We start from the raw sequence: 12,154 nt of genomic DNA on the forward strand, positions 1-12,154 counted from the left end.
AAGTTTTCCATTCAAATTAAAAGCAATAATAATAAAAAACTTTTATATTTGTTTAATTTGACCCTTTATTTAACCAGACAAGTCAACTGAGAACAAATTGTCATTTACAATGATGACCTGGCGAAGAGGCAAATCAATACAACCAGTAAAACATACATACAGCTACTGCTTAGAACAATACAGTTAAAGTTAAAACAGCACAACAGAGATCACTGCACTGGGGCAGATAGTTTTAACCAATTAAAAGCATAAAATATTCATAGCTAATATATAGTGAGACCAGTAATGCCAATATAACAGATAATGCATGATGGAAATTACATATGTGCAAGAATAAATAAATGTTTTAAAGAAAATGTTTTAAGAAATAATTTAAAAGATGTCACAGATTCAGCAAGTCTGAGAGTCCCAACTCATAGGGGGTGCAGCAATCCAACAATGTAGGTGGGAGCTAAACTGTAATGTGCTTTCTATTTGATCAGTTAATATAACATTACTCACAGAGACCAGAAGAACCTGTTTACAATATAAAGCAGTAACTGCTTCCATTGTGGTGACGTGTTTGGCACACGGTGTCTTTTCAAATCTTACACAGAAGCTTATAATCATCTCAGTATAAAAGTAATTACACAGGACCACCACTAAATACACCCTCATAAACTACCAGAGGCATTACACTGTACAAAGTTTAATGGCACAAGCTAAAATGAGATGAGTCCACAGAGTCAGTCAGTTACCTGATACTCTCTGATTTCCAGCCTCGGCAGGCAGTTTTCTTTTTTACGTTTTCAGGCTTTGACTTTACTGTCACATCACTGAAACAAGCATTTGCATTTTCCCTGTTATTTGATTTTAAAAGTCCAAGTGTGTAACATTTGAAGAATCTATTGGCAGAAATGGAGTAGGTATTTGTTAATTACATTACATCAATGTATAATCACCTGAATAAAGGAGATGTTAGTTATTTTTTAAATCAACAGGCACCGTGGGTCACCGCGCATGCAGTCTGCCATGCTGAACCGCCGTGTTTCTACAGTAGCTCAGAATGGACAAACCAAACACAGACTACAGATAGGGCCTTTTGGGTATTTTGTGGCCACTGTAATTTCTCCTACTACACACACTCTGCTCTCAATCCAAGGTCATCAAATACACACGAGCTGTGTCCAGTTAGATACGATCTGCAACTTAATCCTACACACTGGTCCTTCTAAACATTTGACAATATTTCACTTGATGGAGCCCAGGTGTAACCAGTGTCGAACATATTGTATTGTAGGTTCCCTCTACAGGACCCGGTCCGGCTGCAGCAGTGGCTGAGCAACATGAGACGTGAGAACTGGACTCCCTCTCGACACCAATATATTTGCCACGAACATTTTGCACCTTCGTGTTTCAAGGTGCGATGGGGCATCCGTTACCTTGAGAGCGATGCTGTGCCCACAGTCTTCCAGGAGGCGGAGGTAAGAATCTTGCACAGTCTTACTCTGGAATGTTTGGGCTGCACAATATTAGCAATTTCTATTTTTGCTGAATGCAGAAATCTTGAAGATGTTGCTGTGCATGAACACGTATTTCCTTTTCAGGGAGTTGGATTCTGTTCTTTAACATTTGTACCATGTTAGTTTCATTTATTCCTCTCAGCAACACAAAAAATGTATTTAGGATAAAACAAATTATTGAAAATATTTGTATTAAATATGTATTTTTTTTTAAGTCTGTTTTTTTTTTTTTTTTTTACACAAACAGACTTATCATCCTTTGGCCAATTCAGATGAGACTTCTGAAGTCAGTAGGAATAATTAATAATTGTAAACACTGTCATGTTTCCTGATAAACACACTTGATTCTTTCCAGAAACGGAAAGCAACAGATCACAGTGAGAAGAAGCCAAAACGGCTTCGAGCTGACAGTAATGAAAGCGGCGCAGTGTCGGATGACAGGCAGGCGGCTGTTGATGCTGTAGAAATGGAAAGCACGTTCCACACGGTGCACCTGTACGAGATCACTGTCGACCCATCGCAGCCGGGAGAAACCAGCCTGGTGGAGGCGACTAATGGAGGATCTGACTGTTCTCTCCAGACAGAGCTGAACCCACCAGCGGACCGATTTGAAACAGGAGGAAATTTCCCTTTAACTTTATTCCAGACAGTAAATGATCTAAGTAACAGTGGCGAGAACACGGAGGTGGTAGTGATGTCTGAATGCCCTGCTGGTGAAGGGCAAGATGAGCTTGTGAATGGAATCACTGCAGCCATTTTAACTCAGGGCCACGGGCTGGTCATGAGTGACTCCACACTTGGCTGTACGGATGAGACTGTGGCCTCTCTCCGTGTTGAAGATGTGACTTGTACCACAGAAGGGTTCTCAGAAGATCACGAAGGCCATGAAACTCAAGTCATTGCCTACTTCGAGACGATACCTAACGTTTTCCCCAGTGAAACCTCCACCCACTTCACCTTCTCCCCGGATACAGTGCTGTCGTCCGCTCTGAGCTCCAAACCCATCACATCCACTCTGCCTATCGTGTCCAAACACGTGCCACCTTCACCCACGTCCCTGGTACTTACTGTGGAAAGACTGGACACAGATGAAGGAGAGGGAGACGACGGCCTATCGGAGGAGGACGGGATTGAACGGCAGGATCACCAGCTGGAGGAGCACTGGTGATTTCTGACTCTCTAACTAACATATTGTCTGTATTTTCACTCAGGGAAAGATTTTTAAAGGAGAATGAGAAAGGCTGAAGGTGCTGATCACAAGGTTTAGAGTTTGCAGTCTTAGATATAACTTCAGTAAAGATGCAACCAACAGCAACATTAGACCATCTAAATTACTACTAAAGAGTACTTTAGTAGTCCTGCTTTCCTGTACTCTCTTTCTGTATTACAGCGTTTCTAATCTCTTTCCATTCTTTACCGGAACAGCTACCATAAGAACAGCTTGAGTAAGGAGCAGCTGGAGGCCATTGTGGCTGAGCTGCAGAAGAAGGTGAAAGTGCTGCAACAGCGACATCGCAGACACCTGGAGAAACTCCTGGGACTGGAGAACACGGTCAGCCAGCTGAGGCAAAGCAACATGCTGAATGAAGAGCGACTACAGCTGCTTGAGAGGGTGAAGAGCTTTAAGTATTTGAATGAAATACATCCAGATTTATTTAAAATTAAAACTCCTAATTGCTATACTCAAGTTTCTTGTTGCTGTAGGTGTATTCTAATATTTAATTCTGAGATTTAACTATTAAACTTACTATGCACCAATCAGCTCAGAGATGACCATGGGAAGTGGTTAAACATTTGTGTAATCAACTATGTGTTTTACATTTGTACTAGTCCTTTTATATATTTTGCTTGTGAAAATGTCAAATGTTTACTTTTGTTGTCTCCTCTCTCTCAGGCTTACATACAGACCAGTGCAGGAGTATCAGATGCTGGTGAGACTGTGACCATCATCTATGAAGAGAACGATGCTGCATACTTGTACACGCCACTGAACAATGCAGAAGAAAAGCTGTGAGGCCCGACTGACTGCGAACGTGCCACCTGTTTGTCTGTCTGCTGCCCACTGTGCCATAAAGAGACAGGGCTAATACTGTTGAAAACAAAATGCTACCTAATTTTTATTTTTTTGTCTTTTCAGTTTCAGATCTGTCTATAATATGTGGCCGTGTGTTTGTTGTTAGATCTACTGTGGGCTTTGCACAAATATGGATGAATAAATTGGGACAATATTGAATGTGTTTTTTATGGGTTTCCCCCTCTACCCCTCCCTCCCTTCAACCACTTCTTTTTGTTTGACTTATAAAGTATTTTTGTAAGTGATAATGTACATGTCAAATAAAAAAAATAACTTCCAAATAACTTTTTTTGGTTTGTTCATCTCTACAGTCATTTCAGCTATTACATTAAACCAAAACCAATTAATTACAGTCACAGAGCGTTTGATTTAATCATTGCTGACAGTTTGACATTTTCTTTTTCAGTAGCCACAACAAAGGAAATGAGTCAGTGGTCACACCCTGTTTAGTGGCGGTAAATACATCACCAGTTGCAGGTTTGGTTCATCAAGTTCAAAGTATTTCCAAGTAACACTCTGCATGTTGCTTCACAGTGACTTGATTTTCTGTTTGCTGAAGGGTTGTGTCAAACAATTCAGTGTTCAGTGCATTCATGTTGGTACAATAGGCTTTCTCCACCTATAGATAATTGAAATGTGAAAGAACACAGTTCAAGTTGTACAGTACTTGTAAATATTTTTCTTCATAGTAAAAGTTTTGTTCAGGAAATCTAATAAATCTAAAATAGAAACAGAAAAAGCCCCATAGTTGTACAGGCAGGAAGGTGATACTAATCAAATCTCAGGTTTTGAAGTTATTTTGATAACTTATTTAAGTCAGTGTTCAAGATTAGATTTTACTTCACTCAGTAAACCTGCTTCTTGGCTTGACAGTGGGTGCTATTCTGATGATGGTGTGCTCTCCTTCTCCCTTTCCACTAGATGGCAGGAGAGAAAATAAGAAGATTTTATACAAATAAAAAAGCACATTTAAGAAAAGACCTCCTTTCTTGAAAGTTGTACTGGCTGTTTCAAGGTATCTCCCTGAAAATCAATAGGAAAAGAGGCTATTAGGTCAATCATCTTTAGGATGTGTGAACGGACTAAGTCAGGAGGCAACAGTTTAAGTAAAGAGAAGCTTCTTCTGTCAATGTAGATGTAGATTAACATTACCATTTGCCTCTCGTAACTAAAATAGGGATTTAATACTGGTGGAATCCATTAAGATTCATTAGGTTTTGAATGGTTTGTGTAACTCATCTCTGGAATAAGACTGTTTGACAGTGATTGTTGTTGTCGTATGAGGACTAGGTTTTTACAGACTACACAAATTCACAAAAGTCATTAGTTATTAAAAAGATGAAGATGAAATTCAGTCAAAAACAGCTACAACAGAAAACGAATATCTAAAAGTGTACTGTGGGAAGTGGAATAAGATGAATGTTTCCCGTGGGCGGATATGACTAACAGTGGATATGCAGGTACCTTAGATGAGAGAATGGAGATTACCACTGTGATGTTATCCACTTTATAGTAATTTCTTTAAATTAAATTATGAATGGCACATTTCCATCTTTTGACACAAAACAATTTAAGAGGTAGAAAAAGAAATAAACCCATATTGAATATCCATGGGAATAAAATGAGAGGAAGAGTCGTGTCGGCTTCTGATTTACACTGAAGGACATGAGCCTTTGAGTTCAAATGATCCTCAAACGGAAAGTTTTTCATTCTTTCCCTTTGACAGAGGGGTCAGAGATCAGGGTCAGCTACACCAGGAAATGCTTGATAGTCACTCGATGAAATACTCAATACCCTGATCCTCCAGCTGATGGACTGTCTCCACACATGTCTTGTATGATCTCATCAACGTCTGGCACAGAAGAAAATGTGAATCCATTCATCTATTTCTTAAACCACTTCAACAATACAAGACTGTCTTTAAATCTAAATAAAATGTTTTCTGAATAATCATAACACAATCATAACAATGGATGATACACCGCAAATCCCCGGTCAGTTAGTCTAATTGTCTTGAACGCATGTTCACTGATATTTCCTTGTTTTGCTGCAAGACACTGGATTTTCAGCAGTAGCTTTCACAAAACTTCTCCTCATTTCCTCCTCCTCCTCCACCATCCTGTCTATGAGCAGAGATACAGCAGTAGGTCATCAGCTGTCTGGCTCCCAGCTGGTCCTGGTGGTGGGTGCAGGGCTGAGGAAGGGGGAGCTGATTGTGAAGAAGAGCAGAGGGGTGGGGTAGGGTGGAGAGACGGCTGTCTTCTTGGCGATGGATGAGCGGCAGACAGGTAGACAGAGGGTGGCACTGGCTAGATGGTGGCATGCTTCCACAAACCTGCACAATGATTTATACATGACTATTTAGTTTTTTTTGTCCAAGTGTAAAAAACACAAGTAACCTCGTCTCTACTCCCCTATGTTCACTTATTTATCAAAGTTACATCTATTTAAACTTTAATTACTTTAATTACTTACTTTAATCGCAAATTCTATATAATTTTTTTTTTTTTAAGTTTGACCCTATCCAACACTAATATATGTTGAATCACTAAAGCAGCACCTACCTACAAGCTACAGAAATAATAACATAATAACACAACATAAATCACTTGCACCCATCGTGTAAAGCTACAGGAAAAAGGCTTGCACATACATTTGAGTAAAGATCATCAGAGGTTAAGTGTGTTTGAAGCACACATTTGTAATATAAGCATAGTTTTAATGTTTAAAGTCTGTTTAACTTGGATACACAAGGCCTCTAACAAACAGTTTGTATATATTTACAACATGTACAAACTATGACAGGCTGCAGCATCGGTGCTCACCTGTGCCGTGTTGCTGCCAGTGTTTCTCAGGTCATCCAGGTCAGTCATCCCCAGCTTCCACCTCTGCCACTTCTTCTTTACCTCTGCCTGCACCTGCAAGAAAAGGATGAGTTACAGTGAGAGAAGGCAGAGAGAAGAGAGTAGCATTATAATTAGTAAATGTATCAACAGGGGATCCATGAGAACTTAAACACGTGTAGGAAGAGGTTAGACATGATTACAACACTGTTTTTTATTTTCTAAATGTGAATAACCAGTAACATAAAACATCTCAGTTAATGGTGAAATGAGTCCATAAGTTCATCAGAAGATGTACATATCTCAAGGCAAAAGGTCTCTTTAAAGTGCAAACATGTTAGAGCATCAAGACGCCTTTAAACTAAGAGAAATGTGCGATGAGTTGATAAAAAAATACAAAACATTTTCTGTAGTTGTGTCACTTCTGTAGAACACATTTCTAAGTTCCATCAAATCTTAAAATTCATTCTTCAACTTTAATCTCATTTATCTGTTTCTCCATAAGGTCTCAGTTAAATCACCAATGATTAATGATTATATTGAGGTCTCAGCTTGGATTTACTATATCAGTGCTACATCTGACATCTACACTTAACTGGCAAATTTCAGATTTGTTGGTCTTAAATCCTATAAATAATACACAGATTTTAATGCCATTTTCCTAATGGCTACACTTGGTAGCTTTCAAGTGTTATTATTGCTCACATACTGTAGCATTGGGAGAATCATTATCCATGTCCTAGACACACACTCCTACAATTTATCTGGTGGACTGTGAGACCATGAGAGGCACCAAAAGTCCCTCATTTACTTCTGTTGTTTCACAGGTATTTTATGTCAAGCCTCTGTGCTCCTGCTGCACAGTGCCTGCATGTTTACACTCACTTAGTGCACACACACAGACACACGCATAGACATACCACTTACCTCCTTGTTGACGAAACAGTAGAGGATGGCTACAAGTAAACCCTGTGAAGAGGGGAAATGACTCAAATAAAGCCTACAAATACCATGAAATGTGGTTTGTGATGTTGCTTTTATCCAGAAAAAGAATTCTGGGTACAGATATCTTTAGCCCGGATGGGTATACAATGTCCTGACTGTACCTGGAAAGAGTTGAGGAAGAGCTGGAAAAAGAGATTTATGTTACGGAGAACGCCATCCACGTGCTCCTCTGTCAACACTGCAAAGACCACTTCATGGATCCCCAGTAGAGGGATCAGGGTCAAGGTGGATTTAGCCAGTCTGGAGAGAAAGACACAAAACAGAACACTACTATAGAAATAAGAAATACATCAAAACAGTGATGGAGGGTTGGAGGGTTGCCTTTAGATCTGGTATCTATTCAGTGTTTTGGTCAAAGACACTTCAGCCGTGTAGAAGCTCTGCTTTGTTAAGGACAATCCCACTACACAAACCCAGCTGCCCACAAGCTCTGACCAGGGATGAACTAGAAAAGTAAGTGCTTTACTTTCCTCCAACAGAGCATTGTGGGAGATAGTAGCATAATAAATCTGTCCATTTGTGTTGTGTGTATTTTGTTATAAATCACCTTTAATTACATTTTATTACTCACTTAATTGTTGTTGGTTTGTTGTAACAATATTTGTGTGTGTCTTCTGATAGTTGCTGGCTTTATATGTTTAGTGTATATTTTACATATTCATGTTTAAATGTACTGCATTTCTTGTGTTGTCTTTATAATAGCTGTAGGTGAGCTTCCCTTGAAGGGACAGTGAAGTAGAGTTAAGTAATGTAGCCCAGATTTTCCCTGGCACAAAATGCCATACAAACTGAAATAATTTAACCATTAGCATAATTACTTTCTTGCCCACTAAAAATACCATTTTCCTTGATGGGGTGATGTGTTTGTAGGGGAGTTGAATATAACTTTACAACACTCATGTCTAGGGGTCTTACCTGAATTTGTAGTCGGTGTATCTCATCTGATGGGCTTTCAGTTTGGATACAAGAATATGGATGATGCGGATAAAGATGAAGAAGTTTATCTGAAGAGATAAAATACGGAAAATGACCATGAGCATTGTTAAGTGAAAGTCTACAACTTATAATGGTGATGTATAAACAGTCCAGGCTGGAAACTACTATGAGTGAATTTTAATCACTGACTGATGAAGTCTAATGTAACCACATTTCCTTTCGTGTGTGTGTGTTGTTTGTGTGTATGAATGTGTGTGTGTTCACAGTTAAATGATTTGAATGACACAAGAAGAGCAGCAGGTCGTGTACATGTACTGTACATGTGTGGTATCTGCACCATGACAGCTAGCAACCCCCAACAATTCCTGAAGACTGCGAGCAGGCATGATGTGAGAAAGGAAGTCAACATGATGATAAACATCACATAGGGACACAATGTACAGATCACATGTACAGCAGCCAACCTGGAGCTCACGTGTTTCTGTTCTGTGTTGTCTCCATTGATATCGATTGGAGAGTTTAATAGACTCTGGAACATCCTGGAACTGCCATTTACATTGAGTGTTTCTATTTCTATGTGAATGCCTGTGTGTACATTACCAGAATGGCGAGCAGGATGGGAGTACGGATTATGGACCAATACACCTTGTTCCCATTTATCTCCCAACACCTATAAGCACAAACACACCGAAAAGTAAGCAATGATACACAATAAGGTATCCTGAAAAACAAATATACTGGATGAAATGAAGGAGGAAAAGACACATATGAAGTGATTTATTATTTTATTTTTGAGTGAAATAATAAATAAAAGTGACTCACCTTGTGTTTTCAAACATGTAACGTACAATAATCCAAGGAACCACAAATAATACTGGGGTGCCTGACACAAAACAGACATACATATGTAAGTACAGAGAAAGTTCACAATACAGCAATACACCAATTTAATCAATTTATGTATATTTATATATAATTTATACATGCTGATTCATGATTTTTTTTTTTGTTTCTTTCTATTTCAGCTGTGTTGTGTGTGACTATTTCTATATTCTGTATGATTTAGTGTGTGTGTGTGTGTGTGTGTGTGTGTTTGTGTGTGTGTGTGTTTGTGTGTGTGTGTACCCCAGCCTATAAGGAGGTATCCACAGAAGTAGCGGGTATCAGAGAATACCACCAGCAGGTTGTGTAGGTACAGGCCTTCCACCAACAGCCAGTAGTAGTTGGCTCCCACACAGTACTGCATCAGCACCTGAGCCACTTGGCAGCCAGACAATGCCTAATGTTTGTGTGTGTGTGTGTGTGTGTGTGTGTTTGTGTAGAGGAAGACATAATAAGGTTGTAAGAGGTTAGAAGTAACACACTTTTTGTGTGTTAGTGCTCTGCTTGAGATCAACCATTTGTAAAATCTTAGTAAAGTTTCTGTGACTTTACCAGGTCAAAACTAACTAAATTTCAAGTCAAGCCTTTAGGAAGGGAAATTGGGTCAAGCCTGAGTTTCTTTTTGATCTGTCTGACTTCAATTCACAGTTTTGATATTAACTATGACTTTCTGAATTAGTGTCAGTATAATTATTTGACAAACTTGGAATGTAAAGTTAGCTAGAATCTTAATAATCATTTATTAATTATCAGCTGACTTGCACAACTGATGATTTCTCTCTCTTTGTTCTGTGTGCGTGTGTCCCAACCTGATTACTGAATACTTTAGAGAGAACCCCTCCGAACTCAGGAGTGTCTCTGTTCAGAAGAGCATCTCTGGTCAGGATTGAAACAGCTCGCAGAATGAACGATGCAAACAGGTTGCTGTGGATGTAGTTTCTGGTACAGTGCAACTTCCTGCAGATATCACATATGCCACAGTTATGTTAAGCATATCAGAAGAATGTTTTAAATATGTGACATACAGTGGGTGAAATTTCAACAATCAATTTCTTTTATTTGATTATGGGGGTCAGTGAAAAATAGTAGGTAGTAGATTAAAAATCATTAATAAATTTACAACATATAAACAGAGTACAACTAAAGAATAAAATAAATAGGCAAAATAATTAGAGAATCCCAATGCAGAAAACACACTGTAGAGGTGTGGGCTCACCTGAAGAAGAGCAGAATAGTCAGAGCCAGAGAAAGACTGGCCAGACTAACACAGTAACCCACTGTGTACATGACTCTGAAGTGGGCTAAGATCATCATCTGTTTCTTCTGGGCAAAATGCAACCAAAATGCAAGAGTGGGTTATATTGTAATGTTAAGTTGATTTTGTTTTACGTTAGTAAAAATAGTTTGTGTGTGTGTGTGTGTGTGTGTGTGTCTGTATACCAGATCTGTGGTGTTAACGTTACACTGAGAATGGTCCCTCCAGGTGCGGCTGGAGTTACTGGTGGTCCACTGACCATTAGGACCACACTCCCGCAACACAAAGCCATTACGCACTACACAAACACACAGCAGAGGCTGAAACACACATCCTTGGTCACATTCAATAGTGCACACAAGAGTGAGATTAATGTGTGTGTATGTGTGTGTGTGGGTGCATTCCTACCTTGGTTGTACCAGGGCAGGTGCCAGGGGCATGGCACCTTGACTGTAGAGTTTGGTTTTCCATCCGACCAGCAAGCGTACATGTCAAACATACGACCACAAAACACTCCTAAAGAGAGGAGAGGGATGGGCAAAGTGTGGTACATTTCATGTGTGTTTGTCTTTTTAAGCAAATATTCTCATTCCAGTGTACAAACAGAGATGACACAGGGGATCTTACATGTCTGTCAGAAATTACAGATCATATGTACACATTCATTATACATTAGAGACAATATGTGTAATCATGTAATCAGAGTTTTAAAATGTAGTATAAGTGTTGTGTGGATGTGTATTATATGGAGTGGGTGTGGGTGATTGAGCACCATGTTATTTTCATTTATTAAAAAAATAGTATACACACTATATAACAATGGATTATATATAGCGCCTTTCTAATCTTCCAGCCACACTACATGTCACATTCACCCACACAAACACATTGATACACTGATGGCAGAAACCGCAATGCAAGGTGCCAACAGCTCATCAGACACTCACACACACTCACAATGCATTGAGAGCAATATGGGGTTCAGTATTTTGCCCAAAGACACTTTGATATGCCGAGGAAGAAGCCAGGGATTGAACCGCCAACCTTCTGATCAATGATTCATCCACCTCCTGAACCACAGCCTCCCCCACGTGCATGTTTGTGTGTGTTACCTTTGGGTGTGGGTTCTGTACTCATCCGGAGCAGACATTCATTCCTGTAGCGTTTCCATTCCTCCACCGTATCTTCCAATGTCCTCCCCGACACACACTGCACACACACACGCAAACAAACTTTAAGTTAATACCAGTCAACACTTTATTTGGATTTATTAGGAATTAACACTTTGATTATGTTTGTTTTGTCTGTGGTGTCAGTAAAATGTCACTCTAGACACATACCAGAGTCCTGTGGAGGAGGAAGATGATAAGGAATGTGTCAGAGGCCTTCATCACTCAGAGGTGTGCCAGGGTGGCTGCCGGGAGATCATCTCAGAGCTTTGGAAGACACCAAAGGGTCACTAAGAGGTCATCAGGAGGTAGAGAAAATTCATTAGTCCCTCTTCCACTCCTTACCATAACACCAGGTAATACAGATAACAGTTTGAGCCAAGTTAAGATTTTAAAATCAGCCATTTAATATTTAGTTTACGTCCCAAAAAGGTGGTGTTGAGAAAGTACATAAGGAATACATAAAACCACAGCTGATAATTAAATTT

At 39.4% G+C, this 12,154-nt stretch overlaps 2 protein-coding genes across 2 annotated transcripts in view; one reads left to right on the top strand and one right to left on the bottom strand.

The window, feature by feature from the left end:
• LOC118342207 (THAP domain-containing protein 5-like) overlaps positions 1-3,857 on the top strand; it is a 4,328-nt gene extending 471 nt beyond the window's left edge. The window contains exons 2-5 of the mRNA XM_035680693.1: positions 1,280-1,463; positions 1,858-2,666; positions 2,928-3,114; positions 3,397-3,857. Coding sequence (XP_035536586.1) covers positions 1,280-1,463; positions 1,858-2,666; positions 2,928-3,114; positions 3,397-3,516 — 1,300 coding nt within the window. The 3' untranslated portion in view covers positions 3,517-3,857. The remainder of the gene's footprint in view (positions 1-1,279; positions 1,464-1,857; positions 2,667-2,927; positions 3,115-3,396) is intronic.
• A 1,784-nt stretch (positions 3,858-5,641) lies between these two features.
• Positions 5,642-11,888, bottom strand: gipr (gastric inhibitory polypeptide receptor). Its single transcript, XM_035679631.1, has 14 exons — positions 11,838-11,888; positions 11,610-11,706; positions 10,906-11,013; positions 10,683-10,795; positions 10,459-10,565; positions 10,052-10,199; positions 9,486-9,639; positions 9,183-9,243; positions 8,961-9,030; positions 8,340-8,428; positions 7,526-7,664; positions 7,347-7,388; positions 6,402-6,494; positions 5,642-5,911 (listed from the first exon to the last, which is right to left on the bottom strand). Exons 1-14 carry the CDS (start codon positions 11,886-11,888, stop codon positions 5,642-5,644), a joined length of 1,542 nt encoding a protein of 513 aa, XP_035535524.1.
• Positions 11,889-12,154: the final 266 nt, after the last annotated feature.

This window comes from Morone saxatilis, unplaced genomic scaffold (assembly GCF_004916995.1).
Source record: "Morone saxatilis isolate NCDOM2014 unplaced genomic scaffold, NCSU_SB_2.0 Contig8, whole genome shotgun sequence".
NCBI classification, from domain to species: Eukaryota; Metazoa; Chordata; class Actinopteri; family Moronidae; genus Morone; species Morone saxatilis.

What these genes read in the sequence shown, in the direction of transcription:
- gipr (XM_035679631.1), bottom strand. Translation starts at nt 11,888, where the DNA reads ATGAAGGCCTCTGACACATTCCTTATCATCTTCCTCCTCCACAGGACT. An exon ending in TCCTCCTCCACAGGACTCTG is followed by an intron (nt 11,707 to 11,837) that starts GTATGTGTCTAG and finishes GTGTGTGTGCAG; the next exon opens with TGTGTGTCGGGGAGGACATT. An exon ending in TCTTCCTCAACTCTTTCCAG is followed by an intron (nt 7,389 to 7,525) that starts GTACAGTCAGGA and finishes CCCTCTTCACAG; the next exon opens with GGTTTACTTGTAGCCATCCT.